This window comes from Hemiscyllium ocellatum, chromosome 25, assembly GCF_020745735.1.
Source record: "Hemiscyllium ocellatum isolate sHemOce1 chromosome 25, sHemOce1.pat.X.cur, whole genome shotgun sequence".
Lineage (NCBI taxonomy): Eukaryota > Metazoa > Chordata > Chondrichthyes > Orectolobiformes > Hemiscylliidae > Hemiscyllium > Hemiscyllium ocellatum.
Window position 1 is genome coordinate 21,005,788 of NC_083425.1, and position 25,503 is coordinate 21,031,290.

At 40.9% G+C, this 25,503-nt stretch overlaps 2 protein-coding genes across 7 annotated transcripts in view; one reads left to right on the top strand and one right to left on the bottom strand.

Moving 5' to 3' along the window:
* arsg (arylsulfatase G) overlaps positions 1 to 13,025 on the bottom strand; it is a 98,156-nt gene extending 85,131 nt beyond the window's left edge. Inside the window, exon 1 of the mRNA XM_060844495.1 lies at positions 12,832 to 13,025. The gene's annotated coding sequence lies outside the window, so the exon portion shown is untranslated. The remainder of the gene's footprint in view (positions 1 to 12,831) is intronic.
* A 153-nt stretch (positions 13,026 to 13,178) lies between these two features.
* LOC132828015 (monocarboxylate transporter 7-like) overlaps positions 13,179 to 25,503 on the top strand; it is a 33,428-nt gene continuing 21,103 nt past the window's right edge. For 2 of the 6 annotated variants that reach the window (XM_060844897.1, XM_060844898.1), the window contains exons 1-3: positions 13,179 to 13,534; positions 13,970 to 14,061; positions 22,950 to 23,200. In XM_060844897.1, coding sequence (XP_060700880.1) covers positions 22,966 to 23,200 — 235 coding nt within the window. In that variant the 5' untranslated portion in view covers positions 13,179 to 13,534; positions 13,970 to 14,061; positions 22,950 to 22,965. Of the gene's footprint in view, positions 13,535 to 13,969; positions 14,062 to 22,949; positions 23,201 to 25,503 lie in introns of those variants that run through there. The other 4 variants (XM_060844899.1, XM_060844901.1, XR_009646066.1 and 1 more) reach the window with 3 other exon arrangements.

The following is a 25,503-nucleotide window of genomic DNA, read 5'->3' on the forward strand; positions in this document are numbered from 1 at the left end:
GTCCCCTCCAACCCACTCACCTTTCCACTTGGAAATATATCACCATTCCTTCACAGTCACTGATTCAAAATCCTACAATTCGGTCCCTAATGACATTGCGGGTCAACCCACAGCAAGCAGACTGCAGCAGTTCATGAAGGCAGTTCACCATAACCTTCTCAAGGGCAACTCGGGACTGACAGTAACTGTTGGCCAGCTAGCGACACCCACATCCTATTGATGAACATTTAAAAAATGCAGTAGACACAATGAGTTATGAGTCACTCAAGGGAGATACTGCAGAATGAGATGGTGGAACCATTTGTTACACACCTTAATGTTGTGCTTGATGACATCTCCTTTGGCTACAAGAGCTTTCCTAAACCCATACTTTTTATTTTCCTTTATTCTTTCATGTGATAATGTTGTTATTGGCAAGGCTAGATCCTGTTTTCCATCCCTAACTGCCATTGAACTGACTGGCTGGTAAGTCATTTTAGACAGGAGTTATGAGTCAAGATCTTGCTTCAGGTTTGGAGTCACACAGAGTAAGGATGGCAGATTTTAGGGCAGCATGGTGGCTTAGTGGCTAGCACTGCTGCCTCACAGTGCCAGGGACCTGGTTTTGATTCCACCCTCGGGCATCTGTGTGGAATTTGCACATTCTCCCCATATTGCATGGGTTTCCTCCGGGTGCTCCAGTTTCCTCCCACAATCCAAAGATGTGCAGGTTAGGCGAGTTGCCCATAGTGTTCAGGGATGTGTAGGCTAGGTGCATTAGTCAGCGGTAAATATAGGGTAGGGGAACGGTCTGGTTGGATTACTCTTCAGAGGGTCAGTGTGGACTTGTTGGGCTGAAGGGCCTGTTTCCACACTGTAGGGATTCTAATTCTAATTTTCTTCTGTAAAGAATCTCAATGATCCAATTGGGCTTTTATGAAAATGGAAAATAGTTTCATGGTTGCCACTACTGAGAATAGTACTATATTTCAGATTTATTACTAGAACTTAAATTCTGCCAGCTGCCGGTGGGATTTGAATCTACATTCCCAGAGCATTAGCCTGAACCTTGGGGGCTGTTTTGGTGCAGGCTTAGTGTCCCTACCTCTGAGCCTAGGTGACCAAGTCTCACCTGGTCCTGAGGTGTAATCTCTGAACAGGTTGAGTAGAAGATATTGTAATGGGTATTTGGATTATTAATCCAATGACATTCCTGACACATCACCGTCCTCTATGAAGATTACACTTTGGGATCATGAGTCAATTCATTACCTAGCAAATCTCCCTCCCACCCCACTTCAGTTGCTCATGGCAGATCAATTGTAAATAGCACAGTGAATTGTTACAAAGCTAAGGCAATATGATATGTTTATGGAGATCACACATCAGCTGGACATTGGAGAAAAGGACCCATTCAAGTTACTCTGTATCAGTAGATTTGTATACAATGCTTGCATAGTACATATTCGTTAGCATTTTGCATCACAGAAAAACCTGCTTTCCTTGCAAAGCTGAAAGCTCAAAGCTCAATCTCCTTGCTTCTCTATGGCAAGAGAAAATGTAGTAAGCTTTTTTTTGCTGACAGAGGCTGGATGATAGCCCTCATCTAGCAGACTGCAAGGTTTTGGAAAATCACCTGTTTCTACGGCAGAAGCCCAATGAAACAACAAAAAAGTCCTCAAGGCCAAGATCCCTTTTATAGCCATGAGCAATGCCTCTTTTGCCCTATTCTGAAATTGTTATCACTCTGACAGGTATCAGATTTCAATGAGCACCTTCTTTATGAAGTGGAGACATCACACACATTATTCATCACTGATGCTGCAGTGGAGACTCCTAAAGACCATGGGTGGACACTGCCTCTTCCTTAGAGCCTTTTCCTTAGAGCCTTTCTTCTCCCCCTCCTTCACTTAACGGCCTGACCTCCTTTGTTTCCTCCTATCCCATTATGTCTGACTTGCTGCATGTGTGAGGCTTGAAACAGATAATTAAGAACTAGTGGTCTGAGCAGGACCCTTGAAGTGCAAACTGTGATGTACAACTTTGTGTGGCATTTCACAACTTGAACTAGCAGTAAATTCTCAAACACTTCCACCAACTCAGCAACAGCTGGCAGAAATCAATCACAAACTAACCTGAACGAAGTAGATGATCCCTTTAAATAGCACTGGTTGGCGAGTCTTTCCTGCAAAATCACAAGTGGCGATTAGCTGCACTGTTAAGTATGAAAATAGCACTGCTGGAGTCAAGTCACTGACAGCCACAACAATCTGCCTTTTCCATATACTTCCAGCTCAAGCCCCCTGCTCCCATACTAACAACCTATCCAAAATGGGCACCAGAACAGTGCATGTAAGGTGTGTATCATTTGGAGTCCGAACACAATACTACGTAACCAAATTTTGTGGCTTTTGTTTTTATACACCTTTTCACTAGTGACACAAATAGTTACTGTGACAGTTGCATTAAAAAATTAAGATACTGGGAAGAAATAGGAAATATCAATAACTTATTACAATACAACCTCTCTCTCTCCAGACTTGTATTTACTGGAGCTGATTCCATATACTCTATGCAACAGTCACTGCAGCCGTCTTCTCCTTATATTGCTTCCTTTAGAAGGTCTAAATTTGGCACTTGAAACTGAAATGCAGAGACCTCTATTTCAGCATGGAGTGCTGTAAACTTCATGCCAATAGTGAAGCATGATAAATGGTCTGAAACAGATGTACCTGAGGACTTAAACAAAAGATATAGATGACTGCTATTCTTTCTCACTCTATCACTATGAATGCTAGGGGTATTATTGAGTTTTACTGAGATGAAATCAGCCAAATTCTGATTTTGTAATACTGCATTTAAAGATCTTCAGTAATATTTTGAAGATCATACAGCATGATGCTATCAGCGTAAGACTTCAACCTGCTATTTCAGTGGCTCGATTACCAAAATACTCCTTTTATTATAAGCTATAGATCTAGGAAATGTTTTTTATGGGAAAATGCATTCCACAATTCCATTCGTTTTCCATGGAAATCATGAATTCTCTTATCTCTCCCCTCCCTTGTATTAGGAAATTGCATTAGTAACCATAGCAATAGTGTTATGAAAATATTCTTACGAGTGTTAAAATGCTCTGGGCACCCAAGTCTGGAAAAACTGTGTTTGCTCAGTGGAACATTTTTTTAAAAAAGTTGGATTAAAAACATTCAATCCTCCATGTCTCTAATTCTTCTCCCTTCTCCATAGCTCATCCTTCCATTTGTTTGCCTTGTAGTTCTGCCCATCCATATTTTTTACTTTATTTTCCTCAGATGTTATTTGCTCCTTCCTTGAAGATATTCTGTCTTTACTGGGATATGATTCAAGTGTAACGGTCATTCAATAGTTTCCTGCTCAAACCTGAAAATTTTCTCAGTTCATCACCGAGTGCATATTTCCAAAAGGAATGGATACCAGTCAGAAAGCATTATCTGGGCCAGCTGTCCGTTTTATAACCTATGGATGCCACAGCTATTTCCAGTTCCCTTATACCTATTGTGTGTAAACGTTACTTACTTGGCACAAAGTAGGGATCAAAATTGAGACCTCTCTATCTGTATGGCTTAGAGACTGAGATTCTTTTAAGCATTTTTCAAAAATGAATGCTTTTCCCTTCTAGTGCCTCAAGTGGAAAAATTTTATCGCACACATTAAAAGCAAAACAAAATACTGTGTATGCTTGAAATCTGAGACAAACACCTTAATTTACACCCATTTTACATCTTTTTCTCTTTCACCATCATTAACAACCCCTTTGTCTTTTGCACTAAGCTTCTACACCATCTGTTCCCTTCACTCCCCCTCCACCTCTGTCACAGTCACAAGAAAAACACTTTTCAATGTCTTTCAGTGCAGAAGTCATGCTGTATTTGAAAAGTAAACTTTGCTTCTCTCTCCACAGTTACAGCCAGCTCTGCTAAGTTTACCCAAACTTCCATATTTGTTATCGCAAACATTCAGTTGGTTTACAGTTTATCAAATGCTATGGCAATACTCTCTTTGTAATAATTAGTGGAATCTAAGAAGTACAATAGGCAAGTGCTACCAGCATACAAGTGTCAAAACCAATATGTCAATCCTGACTTTAAATTCCAACTGAAGGAACTGGCTGTTAGATTTAGTGCTTGAAACTGAAATGCACAGATCTCTATTTCAGCATGAAATGCTGAAAACTTTATGCCAATGGAGAAGAATGATAAATGGTCTGAAACAGACCCATTTGAGGACTGAAACAAAAAGTTGTAAGAGACATGATGAACGCATCTTCGTGTTCCTTCTTTGCAAAGCAGATGAAAACTTCAAAGCCTAAACACCCACATACTGGCAACTAATTCACATTTCAATAAGAAATTAAAGAAAATGTAAAAATAATCCTACTATAATCTAATCCAGAAGGTACTGCCATATTTGCCCCAAATGAGCAGGAGTTTTACCCACTGAGTTTGTTTACTCATCTGATTTCCATGTCCACTGTGACAGTTATCAGTATACATTAGTATAGCACAGCAGAAACTTGCTGGTTGAAGGTTGTAGCAGCAGGTAAATGGCGTGTTTCTTGGTTTATTCAGTTCAAAGTCAAGTTCCTTGGCTGAATGTCCCATGTTTGATTTTGTGTCACCTAATCAAGAACTAACACAGTTACAAACAGTCTGGTTCAGCATCAGATGGTTACCACAAAGAGGGTTGGAGTTCATTGATAGGAGTAAATGCTGCATTGGTGACCAAAGACAATGATGTTAGTCTTCTCAATATTTAGAGGAATCTTAGCTCATCCACGACTGAATGTTGGACAGCAGCACAGGCAGTTTAATTTAGTGGCAGTGGAGGGATTGAGTGAGGTGGTGTTCAGGTACAGATGAGTGTTGTCAGCATCTAGTGGAAATGACCATCGTGTTTTCAATTGCTGTTGCCTAAGGGTAGCACGTAGATAAGAAATAAGAGGGGTTAAGGGTGGGATCTTGAGGGATACACAAAATAACTCTATAAGAGTTGGAGGAAATACCATTTCAGATGATTCTTTGGCTACAATTAAATAGCTAAGACCAGAACCATAACTGAATTCCTTACCATCAAAATCCTGGGGTTACCATTCATCTACATAATTTCTAAAGGTACAACAGGAGGACAAGTAACGCACCTCCAGTCTTCCTAAAGCTCGTCCAACATCTACTCGCCACAATTCAGGAGTGTGAGGGAATATTCTCTATTTCCCTGAATAAGCACAGCAGCAACAAAACTGAAGAAGGTCAATTTTACTCAAGATAAACCAGCCTGCTTGATTGGCACCTTCAGCATTCACTCCTTAACACTGAATCTCCCCCCAAACTTCCGGAGAATCCTAGGATAAATCCCATCCAATACAAGGCACTTACCTATTTTTACACTTTCTAGAATTGCTAACACCCCCTCCTTCGAGGACTTACAGCATTTGGGTATTGAAGAGGAACCTCGATTATCCAAAGGACACATGCAGGGAGTATTTTGTTTGGTTAACTGAATTCCGGATAATTGAATGCTAGATAACATCGTTTAGCCAAGCATTGGGACCTTGCAATCTTGCCGGATAGTCCAAAACTTGGATAATTGAATGCTGGGTAATTGAGGTTCCTCTGTAGTTAAAAAGATTGAGACAAAACCTATCAAAAACCTCTCTTATACACCCCTCTTTCTGTCATTATTAACTATCACGCTGTCTCAAGCCTTGGTTTCCTCTGCAGTCCTCGACCACTTTGTCCTTTTCCAAATGTGTATCCATCTTTTTTTCTTTTCATGCTTGGATCCCTCCAACCAAGTTTCCAGTAACACTGTAGCCCTGAAAAGACTCTTATTAATGTCATAACTAATATCCCTGCAACTGGGATAGTGATAAACTATTCCTCCTTACCGTCTTCCAAATAATCTGCAATCTTCAACTCAGTTTCTTTTTAAATACATTTGTGTGACTTGGGCATCACTGGCTGGCCAGCATTGATAGCCCATCCCTATTTGCCCTTGAGAAGGTGGTGGTGAGCTGCCTTCTTGAATCGCTGCAATCCACTTGCTGTGGGTTGACCCATAATGCCGGTAAGGAGGGAATTCCAGGATTTTTTACCCAACGACTGTGAAGGAATAGCGGTATATTTCCAAGTCAGGGTGGTGAGTGGCTTGGAGGGAATTTGCAGGTGATGGTGTTCCAAGTACCTGCTGCCCTTGTTCTTCTAGATGGAAGTGGTTGTACATTTGGAAGATGCTATCTAAGGATCTTTAGTGAATTTTTGAAGTGTATCTTGTAGATAGTGTACACTGCTGCTCCTGAGCACCTGTGGTGGAGGGATTGAATGTTCTGATGTGGTACCAATCAAGCGGGTTGCTTTGTCCTGGATGGTGTTAAGCTTCTTGAATGTTGATGGAGCTGCACCCACCCAGACAAGTTGAGAGCATTTCATCACACTCCTGAATTTTGCCTTGTAGATGGTGGATAGACTTTGGGGTGTCAGGAGGTGAATTACTTGCTGCAATTTCCATAGTCTCTAACCTGTTCTTGTAGCCACTGCGTTTATGTGGTGAGTCCAGTTGAGTTTCTGGTCAATGGTAACCCCAAGGATCTTGACTGTGGGGGATTCAATGATGGTAAAACCATTGAATGTCCAGAGGTAGTGATGAGAGTATCTCTTACTGGTAATGGTCATTGTCTGGCATTTGTGTGGCATGAGTGTTGCTTGCCACTTGTTGGCCCAAGCCTGGATATTGTCCAGATCTTGTTGCATTTGAGCATGAACTGCTTCAGTATCTGAGGAGTCGCAAATGGTGCTGAACACTGTGCAATCATCAGCAAACATCCCCACTTCTGACCTTATGACAGAGGGAAGGTCATTGATGAAGTAACTAAAGATTGTTGGATCTAGGACACTACCATAAAGGAATCCTGCAGATATGTCCTGGAGTTGACCACACCATTCACCTTCAATGCTTCTTCTCCATCATCTACCTTTGTGGACTATCCTGGTTTGGTTCCATTCTCAACTTTCAAATAACAGATATGGCTTCCTCTCCCACCTGTGCTGGCCCATCTGAGATTCCCCAAAGGTCTAACCTTATCTCCCATTTACTTCACACCAATGTGTTAGTCCTCAGTAATATCAGCCAAATATATGACAGATTTCCTATGTATACTGATGGTAATCAGCTCTATATCACTCCCAACTCATGAATCCATCTCCACTGTATCTGATTTGCCCTACTGCTTGTCTGACACAATAGTGAGTGAGCAAAACTATCCTCCAACTGAGTATTGGGAAGACTGAAGACTTTGTTGTTGATGCATGCCACGAACTATATTCCCTCATTATCCAGCTCTGGCAACTGTATGAAGCAAAGCAAGGCTGTTTACAATCTTGATATTATATTTAACCCAAACACACTATCAACAAAACTCCCTATTTCTATCTCCATAACATCTCAACTTTGACCCTGTTGCAGTATGGAGGCTGTTGAAATTCTGATATGACCTTTATTATCTCTGGATTTCACTATTCCACTACTCTCTTGGTAGCTTCTCATCTTACACCCAACATAAACTTGTGCTTATTGAAAGTTTATGGCATATCTTATTTTATTCATCAAACTCATGTGTGCTGTCCTTTAGTGGATCTTGGTCTAACAATGCCTCAATTTTAAAACACTCTAATTGTAAAATTCTTCAATGGCCTTGCATTTTCTCATCTCAGTATCTATCTGCAAACCTACATGTTGGTGCATCTCTTTCCTCTTCCAATTCTGGCCTCTTGCACATTCTTGAATTTGCCGCTCCACTGATGACAGCTGTGCTTTCAACTGCCCATCTGGAATTTCCTATTTAAGCATTCCTTCTTCTTTAAAGATTTTCCTTAAAACTTCTCTATTTGATGAAGTTTCTTGTCATCTGTTCTTAAATCTCTTTCTGTGGCTTAGTGGTTTTACTGATATCCTTCTTGTCAAGTGCCTTGGGGATATTAGACTGTGTTAAATGCATGACACAAATGTAAGTTGTTGTTGAAAAACATAGGCAAAATAGTTGAGTAGAAGCCAGTGTAAAGATTTGTTCATCTGTACTGTGCTTTAATCAAACCACGACATGAATACAGCATATATACAGTTTTGGTCACCAAAATTCAAGGGAGTTCAAACACTTGGAGACAGTACAGTGCAGAGCACAGCCACAAAGCTAATCATTAACTTTAGAGCTTACCAGGAAAGAGAAAAGAAAATCATGTTTGCCAGCTTACAAACAGGGTCTCTGATGCAACATTGTGAGTTATATAAGATAGACAAAAATTCTATTGTGTAGCCACTGACTCCATCCCTCTTCCCTGCAGCTGTCTAAAGCCGAGTCCGATTGCTTCCATGGTGGCCCATTTAACCTGGAAATTAACTTTTCCAACCACATATCAGCAACATCACTGAGTCTGCCTACTCTTACTGCTGTAACATTGCCTGACTGTGTTTCTGCCTCGGCTGCCAAAACTCTCATCTCTGCCTTCATTATCTCTAGATTTGGATTTCCCAACACATTATTACCCAACCAATGTTCTACCCTCGATAAACCTAAGGCCATTCAAATCTCACAGCTAGTTCCATTCACCTATCAACCATGAACTCACATTGACTGCTGTCTGTGCAATGTCTTGATCTAAAAATTCTCATGCTCATTTTCAAAGCTGATAGGAGAATGTTTGTCCATGGTTTGGCTTTTCTCCATCTCTGTAACCCTTTTCTATTCCTCCAGGATCTCTGCACTTTTGTAATTCCAATCACTTAAGTATTCCAATTTTATATGTTTCTAGCTGTCATGTTTTCAGTGTCTGGACTTCAAATTCTGGCGGTGTCTTCGAAAACATCATCCCTTCTCTTTCTTCCTTGAAGCTAATCTCTTTGTTCAAGATTTTGAGCAATTGCCATATTTTACAGTAGTAGAAGCAGCAGCAGGCCATTTGACCTGTCGAGTCTGCTCAGCCATTCATTAAGATCATGGCTGATCTATCCATTGTCTCAGCTCCCCCTACCTGCATTATCGTCATAACCCTTCATTCTCCTACCATGCAAAAACCCATCCAACTGTGTCTTGAATATACTTAATGAAGCTGCCTCTACTGCTTCCTTTGGCAGAGAATTCCATAGATTCACTACTCTCTGGGAAAAGCAGTTCCTCCTCATCTCTGACCTAAATCTACTCCCCCAAATGTTGAGGCCTTGTCCCTTAGTCCTAGTCTCACCCACCGGTGGAAACAACTTCACTTCCTCTATCTTATCTGTCCCTTTCATAAATGTATATGTTTCTATAGGATCCTCTCTATTCTTCTAAATTGTAGTGAGTACAGGCCCAGGCAGCTCAACCTCTCCTCATACAGTAACCCCCTCAACCCCAGAATCAACCTGGTGAACCTCCTGTGCACTGACTCCAAAGCCAGTAAATCCTTCCTCAAGTAAGGAGAGCAGACTGGCACATACTCCAAGTGCAGCCTCACCAACACCAATGGGTGGCACAGAGGTTAGAAGCACCAGCACCAGAGACCCAGGTTCAATTCTCGCCTCAGGCGACTGTGTGGAATTTGCACATTCTCCCCGTGTCTGCGTGGGTTTCCTCCAGGTGCTCCAGTTTCCTCCCACAGTCCAAAAAAAAATGTGCAGGTTAGGTGAATTGGCCATGCTAAATTGCCCGTAGTGTTAGGTGCAGGGGTAAATGCAGGGGAATGGGTCTGGGTGGGGCAGGTCGGTGTGGAACTTGTTGGGCCGAAGGGCCTGTTTCCACTCTGTTAGAAATCTAGAAAACCTTGCACAATTGCAGCAGAACCTCCCTGCTCTTAAATTCAATCCCTCTAACAATGAAAGCCAATATTCCATTTGCCTTCCTGAGTACCTGTTGCACCCACAAAACAACTTTTAATGATTCATGTCCAAGCAGAGCTAAGTCTCTCTGCACAATTTCCAAAATGGATAACCACACATTTACTAATGTCGTACTCCATCTGCCAGACCCTTACCTATTTACTTAGCCTATCTAAATTTCTCTGCAGACCCTCCACATCCTCTGGACAGTTTGCCTTTCCACTCAAATTACTGTCATCAGCAAATTTGGATATATTACACTCGGTCCCCTCTTCCAAATAATTTTTATGGGCCCAACATCATCCCATGCAGCATCCCACTCAACATTGATGTCCGACCAGAGAAACACCCATTTCTCCCAACTCTCTGCTTTCTATTGATTAACCAGTCCTCTATCCATGCTAGTACATTTCCTGCAACTCCATGCATTCAAATCTTTTGAATGAGCCTTTTATGTGGAACCTTATCGAATGCCTTCTAGAAATCCAAGTATACAACTTCTGCTTGTTGCCCTCCATCCACCATGCTTGTTACACCCTCAAGGAACTCCAGTACATTTGTCAAACAACCTTCCCTTCCTGAATCCATGCTGCATCTGCCCAGAACCCTTTTCATCCAGAAGTCTCACTATTTCTTCTTTAATAATAGCTCCCAGCATTTTCCTGACTACAGTTGTTAAGCTAACTAGCCAACAATTACCTTTAGCCCCTCAAGTTTACTTAACACTATCCCATCATATCCTTGACATCATTCTTTGGCATGTTAGACACATCTTTATGTGAAGACTGACACAAAATAGTTATTCAAGGCCTCGGCCATTTCAGCATTACCCAATATTAATTCCTCTTTCTCATTCGGCAAGGGACCTACATCTACTTTAGCCACCCGTTTTCATTGTCTATATTTATTTAAAAAACCTACTTTTTTTAATATTCTGTACTAGATTGCATTCATAATCCATCTTTCTTTGCTTTATTGCTTGATGTCTGGTTCTTTGTTGCTTTTTCAAGTTTCCCCTATCTTCCTGTTTCCCACTACTCTTGGCACCTTTGTAAGCCTGAGCTTTTAATTGGATGGCTTCCTTCATTTCCTTGGTTATCCAAGGCTGACTCTTTCTACTCTTGTTATCCTTGCTTTTGACCGGAATATACTTTCCTTGAGCACTGTGGAAAATCTCTTTCAAAGTCCTCTACTGTTCCTCAACTGTTCCAGCATATAACTTTGTGTGTTCCCAGTCTAATTTATCGGAATCCTTCCTCCCGCCTCCCCCCCCCACCCCCATTATAGTTTCCCTTTTTTAAGCATAACACCCTGTTCTTCCATGATACTATTTCACTCTCCATTTGTATTTGAAATTTGATCATATTGTGATCTCTCTTTCCAAGAGGATGCTTAACTATGAGATCATTAGTTTTACCTGTCTCAGTACACAGGTAAAAACAATGACTGCAGATGCTGGAAACCAGATTCTGGATTAGAGGTGCTGGAAAAGCACAGCAGTTCAGGCAGCATCCGAGGAGCAGTAGGACCATATCTAGGTTTGCACGCTCCATTGTAGGTTCAGTAACATACTTTTCAAGAAAGTTATCACGGATGAGTTCTATGAACTCCTCTTCAAGACTGCCTTGATTCAGCCAATCAATGTGCATGTTAGTCTCCCATGACTACTGCCATTCCATCTTTACATGCATCACATGTTTCCTGATTGATCGCTTGTGCCACTGTAGCATTATTATTGGGTGGCCTATAGACTACTCCCCCCAGTGACTTCTTCCCCTTACTATTCTTGATCTCCACCAAATGGATTCAATGTTTTGCTCCTTAGATCCAATATCATCTCTCACTGTCTTTTGGGCTTGGTGTCAGTGTGTTTGAGAACATTTCTGTAAAATACTTTGAGACGTTTAACTGTGTTAAAAGTGATAACATATATACAGTTGTTCTCGCAAATGCCATGTTCCTAAAGGAACAAGAAGAAGAAGGCATAGCTTTAAAGTGAGGAGCTAAAGAAGGGTGATGTGAGGGGAAAAAAAACAATTTCCATACAGTAAGTCATTTGGATATGGAACGCACTGCCCAGAAATGTGGTGTAGGTAGGTTCAACTGAGGCATTTAAGAGGATGATTATTTGGATAGAAATAATGCACAAGGTTATTGGGGGGAGGGGGGTGGGAAGCAGGAGGCTGCCACAAAATAATGATGCTCATTTGAAGAACCCTGGCAAGCATGAAGGGTTGAATGGCCTCAAGTTGTATGAGAACAATTCTGAGAATGATTTCCAAGTTCAGTCACCACTCTTTGGAATGCACTCCAACTCTCTGAATCCTCAGTTCAGCCAAATGGTCACTGGACTTGAAACATTAACTCAGTTTTTCTCTCCATGACCTGCTGGTTTTCTCCAGCACTTCCTGTTTTTGTTCCTGAATCATCAGTGTTTTTCACCTCCTTTCTTAATCTGGTGAGCACTTGAAATTTCCTTCAATAAGATCACTAGGAATTGGTTAATTAATTATCCTAAGTAGTTAAAAAAAGGACTTTATACCAGGCTTTCGTAATCATTAATGCTTTCTGGATGAATAATAATTGCCAAAGCAGCTCAAAACATGAATGTTGTGCCAATTAGATCTTTCTGCAATAGTCACATCCACCTTCGCCTGCAATGAGGTGACAGAAGAAGTCGACAGCGCTGAGGGTGTTCAGGCAGGTTTTCACTGAATGGAAAAAAAATTCTGAATTGGACAAACTTCCGCGAAGGTATTGAGCTCTGAAGGTGGCCTCTAACCACAGGGGGGAAGAACCCCAGATACGAGGAGATAACGTTGCAAAGAACAAAAAAATGCAACTTTTAATAGGAAGAACCTTTTCTCGGAGGCATTGACATTGGGAGATGGAGTGGGGAAGGGAGGAGAGGGAGAAAGAGACAAAGCAGTTTGAAAATGGCAAGAATGCTTCTCTTTCCGATGTTACCTCTTCATCAACTCCATCTTAAGGTGGAACCACAGTACGATCCGGGTTTTGTTTTCCAATTCGCTTTGGACCGGTATAAACCTGCTGAACCCGGCGGCAACTGCTTTCGTGCACGCGAACCCCCCTCCCCCCGGACGCGCGCTCCCGGGGGATGCTGCCAGAAAGATGCGCGGCCACCCACCTCCGCAGTTGGAGACGGGGGCGCGCTCCCAACAGCTGGGGCCGGGGGAGGGGGTTGAGGAAGCTGGGGGCAAGTGCATCGCTCGGAAAATAGGGAGCGCCAGTCGGAGGATGGTGGTGCGCGTTCACGCTGGTGTGCGCGCACGCGGAGATGATGGAGAGAGAGGGGAGCGCGCACGCCGGTGTGTGCGCAAAAAGACCGGCTGGAGCCGGTATAAAACAGCAGGAAGATGAACAAGTAATTTTAGAGGGGGCAGGAGACGATCAAAATCTGGGGAGAGACGGGGGTAAGGAGGAAAGGCGAGAGCTAGGAGCACAGGGTCGGAGGGAGCCGAGGGACAGAGTGAGATCCAGGTTAGACAGGGACTGACCACTGGGACTCCCCTGCATTCACCAGCCCTTCCAAAATTCAACTAAGAGGAGCAATATTAAAATAGTTCATCTAGTTAGGGTCGTAACCAAATGTATCCAACCAAATATCAGCAAACTCGGTACGTTTTGCCTGGCTGGGGGTACTTTAAAGGTAAGTCCTTCTGTCCACAGAGGAGCTGGACTTGCAATTCTTTATTTCCTTTCTAGTTCCAATTGTTAATATTGATACGGTCTTAAAGCTTCAGGAAAATCGTCGTGTGTTCCCCATCCGATCGACAAATAGCACTCTGTGTCCAGGGAATGACGTACAGCATTAGAGTCCTCTTTTTTTCTGAAATAAATGTTAAAACACCAGAACTATACAGATCCATTAGACTTATTTTTTAAATTTGTTCTTCCTACTGTTTTGACATCCTTCAGACTGTCACATAAATATCATCTCCTGGAGCTTATAATTTAATGTTTTCTAATTTCTACCTCTTCAATACCTCCCCCACCTCCCCCACACACTCGAAACGGTTTATATTTTGTGAATAATATGGCTTGTTTGGAAGCTTTTATTTTCTTCTTTAATCTTTGTTTTTAGCCCCAAAAGTCGGGTCGACAACTTGAAGTTAAATTTGAGTCGCATTACAGGGATCTCCAACAGATTTTGGGAAGAATTGCAGTATTCAGCTGGTGAGTACAGATCTTTAGGGGTGAGATTGCGCGAATACGTTACCGGGTGAATAATGTCACCCGAGAAATCTTATAGCTGTCTGAAATTCTATCATGTATTTTTACATTAACAATTTACCCAAAAAATGGCATAAATTGGTTCGGGGCGCTTAAAACGTGGCTCTAGTTAATTTCAGAGCTGCTATACCGTTGAATTTCCAGGAGAGGAAGTGTCTGAGCAATTTACCTCATTTCTATCATCAAGGGATCGCAGTGGGGCGCTCTCGCTGACACCGACTCCCGTGTTTATCGAAAGCAAAAGTTGTCATACATTTTGCCGTTTACAACTACACCCGCTACTATGAACCAACTTTTTCCAATCTAATTTTCGTGATTTATAAATGTTCGCATCTGCCATGAAGAACTTGCCATTTTTAAATAAGATGCTGATTTAGCTAGCGCGACGGACAGGAGCCAAACCAACATCTGTGTGCGGGCAAGTAAGTGCATTGCCACTAAGGTGCTCCTGCAGCTATTCAGTCGCACTGCGTGCAGCTCTCTTCGCCATTACTGCCTGGCCGCTAGATGGTGTAAGAAACGAATCAGCCCTTCATCCCCACACTGCTGTGGATATTTGAGCGAAGCAGTTTGCCAGTGTAAAACTTTGAGCTTGGCTGAGGTTGACGTGTAAAAATGGTGACATTGTGTCCACTGCCGTTATCGGACGTGTACAATCGCTTAAAAGTTACGAATCTTTTGTTTTTGCTCATTTCAAATTTGCCAGTTAAACTACAAGCTCGCTATTTAGATATTTTATTCTCTTGATCAGCAAGACCTTTGCTTTATTTGGCTTCCAAAAAATGGGGACCACGGTTTGTGACAAGTAATATCTCGGACATAACTATCTATACCATCAGCTCTCTCATGCTCAGCTGTCCATTAAGATCATGGCTGAGTCCTGGTTGTAACCTTAAGTTCAATTCCTCAATGACAGCACCCTCTGAAAATAATTCCTCAATCCCTTTATTGATCCTAAATCTGTCCAAATCAGTTTTGAATATATTCAATGCCCAGCCTCACTACTATCTATGGAACAGCATTTGGAAGATTACTGACACTAAGAAATTCCTCCATGAAAATCTCCAGTTCTGGATTTCCCCAGGAGAGGAAACATCCTCACAGCATCTATCTTGTTGACTCCCCTCAGAATATTACATTTCAAGATCATGTTGCAGTTTTATAAATTTCATCTTGGTCAACCATTTTACCCCAGGAGTTGGCCTGGTAAACCATCCCAAAGCTGTTTTGAATGCATGCATATATTTCAAATATGGTCAAGTTCTACATAGTACTCCAGATGCAGTCTGACCAATTTCTAGTACAATTGTAGAAATATTTCTCAACATTTATACTTCAGCATCCTCTCAGTAGAGGTCAGTATTTCATCTGCCTCTCTAATTACTTGTTATACCTGCATATTAATTTTCTATGATTCATAATTCATTCCTGCCAAATAGGATCTCAATTGCTACTAATTCAAAGTACATAGAACATAGAAAAATACAGCACAGTACAGGCCCTTCGGCCCTCAATGTTGCGCAGATCCAAGCCCACCTAACCTACACTAGCCCACTATCCTCCATATGCCTATCCAATGCCCGTTTAAATGCCCATAAAGAGGGAGAGTCCACCACTGTTACTGGTAGGGCATTCCATGAACTCACGACTCGCTGAGTAAAGAATCTACCCCTAACATCAGTCCTATACCTACCACCCTTTAATTTAAAGCTATGCCCCCTCGTAATATCTGAGTCCATACGTGGAAAAAGGTTCTCATGGTCAACCCTATCTAAACCCCTAATCATCTTGTACACCTCTATCAAATCACCCCTAAACCTTCTTTTCTCCAATGAAAACAGCCCAAGTGCCTCAGCCTTTCATAGATTTTGCTCAAATGACTTAATTTCAGTAGGCGGGGAATGAAAATTAGACAGTGACTAATCCATCTATTTCTGGCCACATAGCAATTTCTTTTTGGTGTTACCAAACACGGTGATGTGTTATGCATCACACTTTCTGTCATGACAGCAGTGGTAAAGTGGGGCACATTATACATACAGCAGATCTCCCTTTGTAAATGACACTGCTCAGTTGGCAGAGTTTAAAAAAGAAAATGCACCCAATGAAGTTCAGACAATTATGGGTCCCTCACTGGTACTTGTATAATGTTACAGAGGTCAGATTCTTTACCCCAGCCTGAAGGAAACCAATCACTTTTAAGATGCTGCCGATGCCAGGAATAATATTTCATGGAGCTGAAGGTACTCCAGCTGTGACCGAACCAATGTCCGATGTTCAGTTTTACTCACCATAATGTAAGAAGAATGTGATTGCATACAGGATGCAGAGGAGATCACCAGATGTTGTCTGGACTGAGGCAGTTCAGCAAAAAGACATGACATGGGCTTGGTCATGTTCCTTCAAGCAGAGAAGGCTGAAGGGGGAACCTAATTGAGTTGTAGAAACTTGAGGGGCCTGGACAGGGAGAAACTCTGTCTCTGGTTATTGACCCTGGTACTAAGGGGGAAAGTTTTTTTTTAAAAGGCAAGGAGCAGGAAATTTATAGGGAATTTGAGGGGGAGAAACTTTTCCACCCAAAAGTGGTAGACATCTGGAAAACATTGCCTAAAAGTGTAGAAGCAGGAACACTTGACATTTTAAGAGTAAAACTTGAAAAGATTCAGAAAAACGTTACAAGGATGTTGGCAGATTTGGAGGGTTTGAGTTATAAAGAGAGGCTGAATAGGCTGGGACCATTTTCCTGGAATGTCAGAGGCTGAGGGATGACCTTTATAGAGGTTTAGAAAATTCAAGGTTTGTGCGAAGATTTGTAGCTCGGGTGCTCGTTGTTGTGGTTCTGTTTGCCGAGCTGGAAGTTCTTGTTGCAAATGTTTCGTCCCCTGGCTAGGCGACATCATCAGTGCTCTGCAGCCTCCTGCGAAGCACTTCTTTGATGTTTCTTCCAGTATTTATAGTGGTCTGTCCTTGCCGCTTCTGGGTGTCAGTTTCAGCTGTCCGCTGTAGTGGTTGGTATATTGGGTCCAGGTCGATGTGTTTGTTGATGGAGTTTGTGGATGAATGCCATGCCTCTAGGAATTCCCTGGCTGTTCTCTGTCTGGCTTGCCCTATGATAGTAGTGTTTTCCCAGTCGAATTAATGTTGCTTGTTGTCTGCGTGTGTGGCTACTAGGGAAAGCAACAACACCCCCAGATTCTATGGACTACCCAAAGTACACAAACCAGACATCCCACTCAGACCCATAGTATCACTACCAGGGACACCAGCATACAGACTGGCCAAAGAACTACAACAGAAACTGAAACACCTGGTCAGCGGATCCAAACACTCAATACAATCAACACAGGAATTCTTGGACGTCATCAGGAATAGACCATGATCTCATTCAACGTGACGGCACTGTTCACTTCAATTGACAAAACCCTAGCCAGAGAAACAATAGCCAACCTACTGGACATACATAACAGAAAACAGGAGGCGGAACCTATCAACAAAGACGGCATACTTAAACTACTGGACTTGTGCCTCACTACACACTTTACATTCAACAATCAGATATACGAACAAATCAACGGAACACCCATGGGATCACCAATCTCAGGACTCATAGCAGAGGCAGTTATGCAAAGGTTAGAACAAACAGCCCTACCACAAATTCAACCCAAACTCTGGGTCAGATATGTCGATGACACGTTTGTAATCATCAAAAACACGAAAATAGAAAAAACACACCGGATCATCAACGCCACACTCTCAGGAATCCGATTCACGAGAGAAGAAGAAAAAGATAGCCAACTCCCAATCCTAGACATGATAGTACAGAGAACACCGTACGGAGAATTCACCACAAGGGTACACAGGAAAACAACACACACAGACCAAGTCCTAAACTATGAAAGTAACCACCCCAACACACACAAACGAAGCTGCATCAGGACACTATTCAAAAGAGCCACAACACACTGCAGCACACCAGAACTGCAAAAAGAGGAAGAGGAATACCTATACAAGGTATTCGCCAAAAACGATACCCGCGCAACTTTATCAACAGATGCCTAAGAGACAGACCACAGAACGAGGACATGCCACAACCAAAAGGACTAGCCACATTACCATACATCAGGAGCGTTTCAGAACTGACAGCCAGACTACTGCGACCCTTAGGACTCATAACGGCACACAAACCAACAGCCACGCTCAGACAACAACTCACTAGAACAAAGGACCCGATACCCAACATGAGCAAAACTAATGTAGTTTACAAAATACCATGCAAGGACTGCACAAAACACTATATAGGACAAACAGGAAGACAGCTAACAATCCGCATACATGAACATCAACTAGCCACGAAACGACACGACCAGCTATCCCTAGTAGCCACACACGCAGACAACAAGCAACATTAATTCGACTGGGAAAACATTACTATCATAGGGCAAGCCAGACAGAGAACAGCCAGGGAATTCCTAGAGGCATGGCATTCATCCACAAACTCCATCAACAAACACATCGACCTGGACCCAATATACCAACCACTACAGCGGACAGCTGAAACTGACACCCAGAAGCGGCAAGGACAGACCACTATAAATACCGGAAGAAACATCAAAGAAGCGCTTTGCAGGAGGCTCCAAAGCACTGATGATGTCGCCTAGCCAGGGGACGAAACGTTTGCAACAAGAACTTCCAGCTCGGCGAACAGAACCACAACAGGTTTAGAAAATCATGAAGGGTATGAATAGGGTAAATAGACAAGGGCCTTGGGCGTGGAGGAGTCCAGAACTAGAGGGCATAATTTCAGGTGAAAGGGGTGAAATTTGAAAGGGACCTAAGGGACAACTCTTTCCTGCAGAGAGTGGTGCGTGTATGGAATGAGCTGCCAGAGGAAGTGGTGGAGGCTGGTACAATTGCAACATTTAAAAGACATCTGGAAATGTATAAATAGGAAGGGTTTAGAAGGATATGAGCCAAATGAAACTAGATTTATTTCAAATATCTGGCTGGCATGACAAGTTTAGATTAGATTAGATTCCCTACAGTGTGGAAACAGGCCCTTCGACCCAACAAGTCCACACCGACCCTCTGAAGAGTAATCCACCTAGACCCATTTCCCTCAGATTAATGCACCTAACACTATGGGCAATTTAGCATAGCCAATTCACCCTACCTGCACATCTTTGGACTGTGGGAGGAAACCAGAGCACATGGAGGAAACCCCGCTGACACTGGGCGAATGTGCAAACTCCACACACAGTCACCCGAGGCTGGAATCGAACCTGGGACCCTGGTGCTGAGGTAGCAGTGCTAACCAGTGAGCCACCATACCACCGTTAGATCGAAGGGTCTGTTTCGTGCTGTATATCTCCATGACTCTATGACTAAATATTTAGATGAGCACTTGAAACAGATTAGCATATGAGGTTACAGGTCAAGAAAATGGGATTAGAATAGATTGATGTTTGATGACTGGTGCAGATATAATGGGCTGAATAGCCTCTTTTGGAACTATTTAAAAACTGACTCTGACACTAGACATGCTTCCTCATAGGTATAAGTTAAAATAAACATTTGCTTTTTCAAAACTATGTAGTTGCAATGACATACATTCTCAAAAAAGATGGTCTTTAAAAGAAAGAGGTAGCTTGCCGTGATATTCTGAGAAGTGTTAGATTAAGTGTTGTTTCGTCAAAATGGTAGGAGGAAGCATTAAGAGTTGTTACCTGCACACCATCCCCCATAGGGTTTATCGCCCTTTATAGGGTACCAACACATACCTGCACACTCTCTCTTCTTTACACATGCTACCTTTCACTGCCTCACGATCACCACAGGTTCCCAATACTGTATCAAACTGTTCAAATATGTTATGACACCTCTAATACAAGGTGGGATATGAACATAGTTAAAAATGTGTTGCTGGTTAAAGCACAGCAGGTCAGGCAGCATCCAAGGAATAGGAAATTCGACGTTTCGGGCATAAGCCCTTCATCAGGAATGAACATAAACCTTTTGAGTTTTGTTCTGGTCTAGAGGCAGGGACACTATCACTGTGTCACAACATCCTATGGTCTTCATATCTCCATGAGGCAAATTAATTCTAAGCAGGTCTTGACCACTTTAATGAAAATGAAGTGTAGTTATCAGCACCTGGGAATGTAAATTTACACCTCAATTACTTCCCTGTTTATGTACAATAGATAAAAGATGGTCAGCTATCAAACTGCTCCCCCTACATAGGGTCTATATTGTCATTGTAAATTGTCCAGAGTGCACTTGCCTTTTTTTAAAGTAAAGACAGACTAAGTGAGCAGGCAAAACCGTGGCAGGTGGAATACAATAGGTCGTTCATGCACTTTGGCAGGAAGCAAAAAACTAAAGCACAGGGATCTGGGCGTCTTCGCGCATGAATCTCAAAAAGCTAGCATACAAGTTCAGCAGATAATAAGGAAGACAATTGGAATGTTGGCCTTTATTTCAGAGGGAATGAAGTTTTTAAAAAAATAAACAAGTCTTGCTAAAACTGAACACGGCACAATTCAGAACACAGCTGGAATACTGTGATCTGTTTGGTTCCCGTATCTAGGGAAAGATATGCTGCATTAGGCGCAGTCTAGAGACTGGCCACTAGATTGATACCAGGTATGGAGGGACTGCCTTATGATGAAAGGTTGTGGATTGGACTTGTACTCATTGGAGTCCAGAAGGAGACACCTTTACTGCAACAAATGACTTTGTTAGGGGACTTGACAGGGTAAACACAGAAAGGTTCTTTTACCTTGTGGGAGAGCCTCTGACACAGGGCATGATCTTTCAATAATGGGTCATCCACTTAAGACAGATGAGGAGGAATTTCTTTTGTACAAATGCAGTGAATCTGTGGAATTCTTTACCACAGAGTGCTATAAAGACCCGGTGACTAAGTATATTCAAGACTAAGGTGGATTGATGTTTAATCTGCAAGGGAATTGAGAGTTATGGGGAAAAAAAGCAAGAAAATTGATTTATTAGATCAGCCATGATCTAATTGAATGGCAGAGCAGACTCAATAGCCGTAATGGTCTACTTGGGTTTCTGCATCTTATGGTCTAATAAGTCCATCAGCTTCTCAAGTTCACAGGCATTTGATGTGGGCGTTACAGAATGTTTACAGAACTTCTTCCTCTTGTTAATTATATAATTGTCCACCATTTGCAGGAATGCAGAGTTTTCATTCAGTTTCTTAAATCTGTGATCACATAGCCCTTCCTATAATGACTGCTTACATGCTTCTACACTTTTCATTGAACTGCAATTAGTTTTGTAGCTCTTTAATGATTGCATAGATGAGTTGGTAGTTTGATAGAATATTAATCGGGTGCTGCAACTCATAAATACCCAGTCTTTTAGCTGTAAGTTTGGAATGTTGATTTCAGGACCAATGCTGCATTAAAAACAAGGATGGCTGGTTTCCTTCCCTGAAGGATATTCATGAGCCAGATATGTTTTCATGACCATCTGATAATTTCTAGGTTACCTGTTTTTAATTTATTTTGCTTAACAATTTAAATTCACTTACTTCCAAGGTAGAATGTGATCTCTTGTCTCCTGATCAATAGTCCAGGAGTATGGATTACTGGTCAATGAGTATAATGATGTGTTGTTAAAATACTGATAACCTAGAGGCCTGGACGACTTCAATGGTTTCCAAAACACATGCATTTTGTATACAATAATAACAACAAATTAATAATTTCATTTCACATTGATATAAAGAATAAATTTTATCATATTTGGTTTGCCTCAGAAATCTTGAAAGCTAGAATTTCTGTGGAAAGCCTAAAATGTTAGAATAAAAATGCCTTGTTTTATACATATATTTTACACCACTCAAAATAAAAACAAGAATCAAAAGACTGCAAAAAGAACTCTGTACAAGTTACCATAGAATTTCTGAAGATAGCTGTCTGTGCACACATAATTCTAATTTCACTTTATCACCATTGGAGACTCCCATTTCCTTTTAATGTCTCATTATTCCAAACACAGTTCCCTTCTGATCATAATACTACACAGGCTTTAGAGTGTTTGAATCTGTGTTGTATTCATCCTTAGACGCAAACGTGCCTGACTGCATCCACTATAAATATTACTAAGTGTACAGTCTCAATATTGAGACAATAAATGGAGCTATTTAATAAATCTCTCTTGCTTTCCTGTTCAGGAACTACAGAGATAAATATTGTGTTATCCCAGTTGAAGTAGTGTCCTTCCTCATCTGTATGTAAAAATACTAGGGTCATGTTTTTTTGTGGCTAGTTGATGTTCATGTACCCTGGTGGCTAATTTTCTGCCCGTTTGTCCAATGTAGTGATTGTTAACGAGAAAAATAAAAGGAAATGACATTTCTTTAGGAAATAATGTCACCAACTAAGGAAACCTTAACACAAAAATAAAAAGCGGGCCATACCACCAGTGCTTCACCGGAGGCTAACTTATGATGTTACCTAGTATGGTGACGAAACATCTGAAAACAAACATTCCAGCTCAGTGAGCTAACTTACATCCAGAACCTCAACCTGACCTACAAATCTTCTCAAAATTTTGCTTTCATTTCAGTTTTTATTCTTAAGGTAGTTAAGAATAAACTACCTTATTTGATTTGAGTTTCATAACACATTTGCTGTCCCTATTTTCAGCAAAGTATGTTTGCTGTTGTAAGATCTGCATTGTGATATGTGCACTTAATTATAATTATGAAAAAAACAACATTAATATTCTGAAGACTATAAGCATTTGAGTGGAATTACTAGTCTATGTCTAAAAACTGAAACAGACTTTTTTTATTGCAGCAAACACATTGTAGAAATGAACACGTTCATGGAAAACACAAGGGGATGCACAATCAATGTTTACACAAAAACTCCAGATGGAGGTTGGGGCTGGATCATAGCCATCGCATTTTTCTTCATAGAAGTACTCACATATGGCATAATGAAGTCATTAGGTGTTTTCTTTTACGACCTAATGGCTTATTTCGATGTGTCCAACAGCAGAGTGTCCTGGATATTATCTATCTCTGCATTTGTAATGATGTTTACAGGTAAGGAGGCCTTTGACAATCTTGGTATTTGGAAATGTTCACTTTTCTGATTTTGGCTAGAATTTAGGTATCAGCCTTGACAAGTATCCTGCAGACTTCATTTACAGCACTGACAATATTTATACAATTGGAATTGGCACACCCAAGAAAAGTAATATAAGATACTGGAAATTACAGCTGCAATCCCACACAATTGTTATGGCTTGTTTATAATTTTCTAAAGTGCAGTTTTGGCACAAGTTGCTGTAATGCAAAGGGTTTTCTTCCTTTTCAATGTCATTATCTGCTGAAGTTTAGATGAAAGCAAATGCTTGTTTCACTACTGTTAAATGCCTTTTATGGAAAGTTGTTTTATAGCCACTGTTTGCAGCTTGAGGAAAATGAAGATATATGCACTGAACAGAACCAAAAGCAAATGCAGAAAGGATAAACACGTAAACGTTGAATGATTGGAGAAGGGTTTGAGTTATTAACTTATTCTATGAAGTGTATTCCAAATAATTCAAAGTATTTGTTTGCATGGAAAATGAAAAATCTGGATTAATCTAACATTTCAAGTTGGCATTAATTTCATAATGGGCAACAAATTATTCAATTATACAAATTAATTAACATCAAATTAATGTATAAGTTACCTCTTCTTGAAGAGCATAAGTTTTGCACCTTAATTCTGAAAGTGGCTTTGAGTATTACAGCAGCCTAACTTATCCCTGACCTTTTTTTAGCATGTAGATTAAGTTTAAATTACATCCTTAGTCAACAACCTGTGTAGACATTGCTATTTTTAAAAAATAAGTGCTCAGCATCTAATTATAATACAGACAGAATAATCTTTAATCCAATAGTAGAGGATAAATAAATTGTATACTCCTAGCTTTAGAGTTAATTTTTGAACTTCAACAATAGAAAAATTTAATATAAAGGAAGGATACATGAAATTTGTGCATCAGCTTAGGCAGTTGAAGAAAATTACCCCTTCAAAATCTTACTAATATAATTTCCACTTCCCCAATTTTCAAATTAAACTGAATTCATGTGCAATGTATTTTTTAAGGCGCATAATTATTTCTATTTTGAAATGCACTTGCCTCAGTTAAATTAACAGTATCCAGTTTAAAATGATTGAGAATTTAATTCATCCTGTTTTCTATATACAATTACTCTCCTACTTTTGTTTCTTTTAAAAATATTCATTTTTATTTCCTCATTTCATTTTAATTAGTGTATTAGCACAAATTCCCTGTCTCTTTCTTTCCCCATAACTTTTCTCTCATTGATTCAATGGAGATATTGAAGATCTTTTTTATATAGATCAGGTGAATGCCAAAATTCAATCCAAGTTTGACAACTCCATCAAATTGAGATCAGCTATTATTGCAATGGGCCTTTTAATATTAAACAAAATGTTCAAGCATCTTTCACATAATTGGCTAACAAGAGTTTTGGAAAGGGTCTTTTAAAAGCAAAAGAGAGGTCAAAATGTTAAAGCCTGCACAATTGGGCCTCCATAGTTTAAAAACTTGTCGAGTAATGGTGTAACAAAGGAAGGAAGTGTTCAGAGATTGAGAAACAGAAATTTTAATTAAGGGGGTGGTCAAATGCATGGCTGGAGGAGCTGAGATATGGCTACATTGAACTTTTTGGGACAGGATATGGACAGCTAGCTTTGGATGAACTGAAAAGTAGGTGGTAGAAAATGGCAGGCCCAACAGAATAGCATTAGGGAGGGGTTGAGAAGTATAAGGAAGATGTTGTACCCTCTGGTCAGTCCCATCATAGGTATATTTGTGACTTTTGTAAGGCTGCTTCAATGCTATAACATGAAAGAAAAGTTGATTTGAAGAGATTTAAATACAGTGTAGTTAAGCCAAATTTTGGAAGTGTCAACTTTAACTAGAAACTGAGAGTTTGCAAAACAAGATAGAAAACTTTTTAAGTGGGGGGGGGGGGGGAGAAATGTTATAAAAGTGTGAAATAGTATCTCTGGAAAGGGAACCATTTACAAAGCTACCCATTAGGACCAAAAGAGGAAGTTGGGTGGAATAGCAACCTGTTGGCACTGGGTGCAAGTGTACGGTCTCATGAATCACATCTGGTCAGGAAGGATATGAAGTATGTAGAATCAGAAATAGAATAAGAAATTCTGAAGATATTTGGGGTTGGTGGGGAAAGGGGAGGAGTAGTGGGATAGCCAAAGTTAAATGTTTCCTTTTCAAAAAGTCGGTTTTTTGCCCCCAGGTAGTACTGACAACTATTTCTAGAGCCCTTGAGGAAAGAGTTTGCCTTCCTCTTTCTCTACAAAA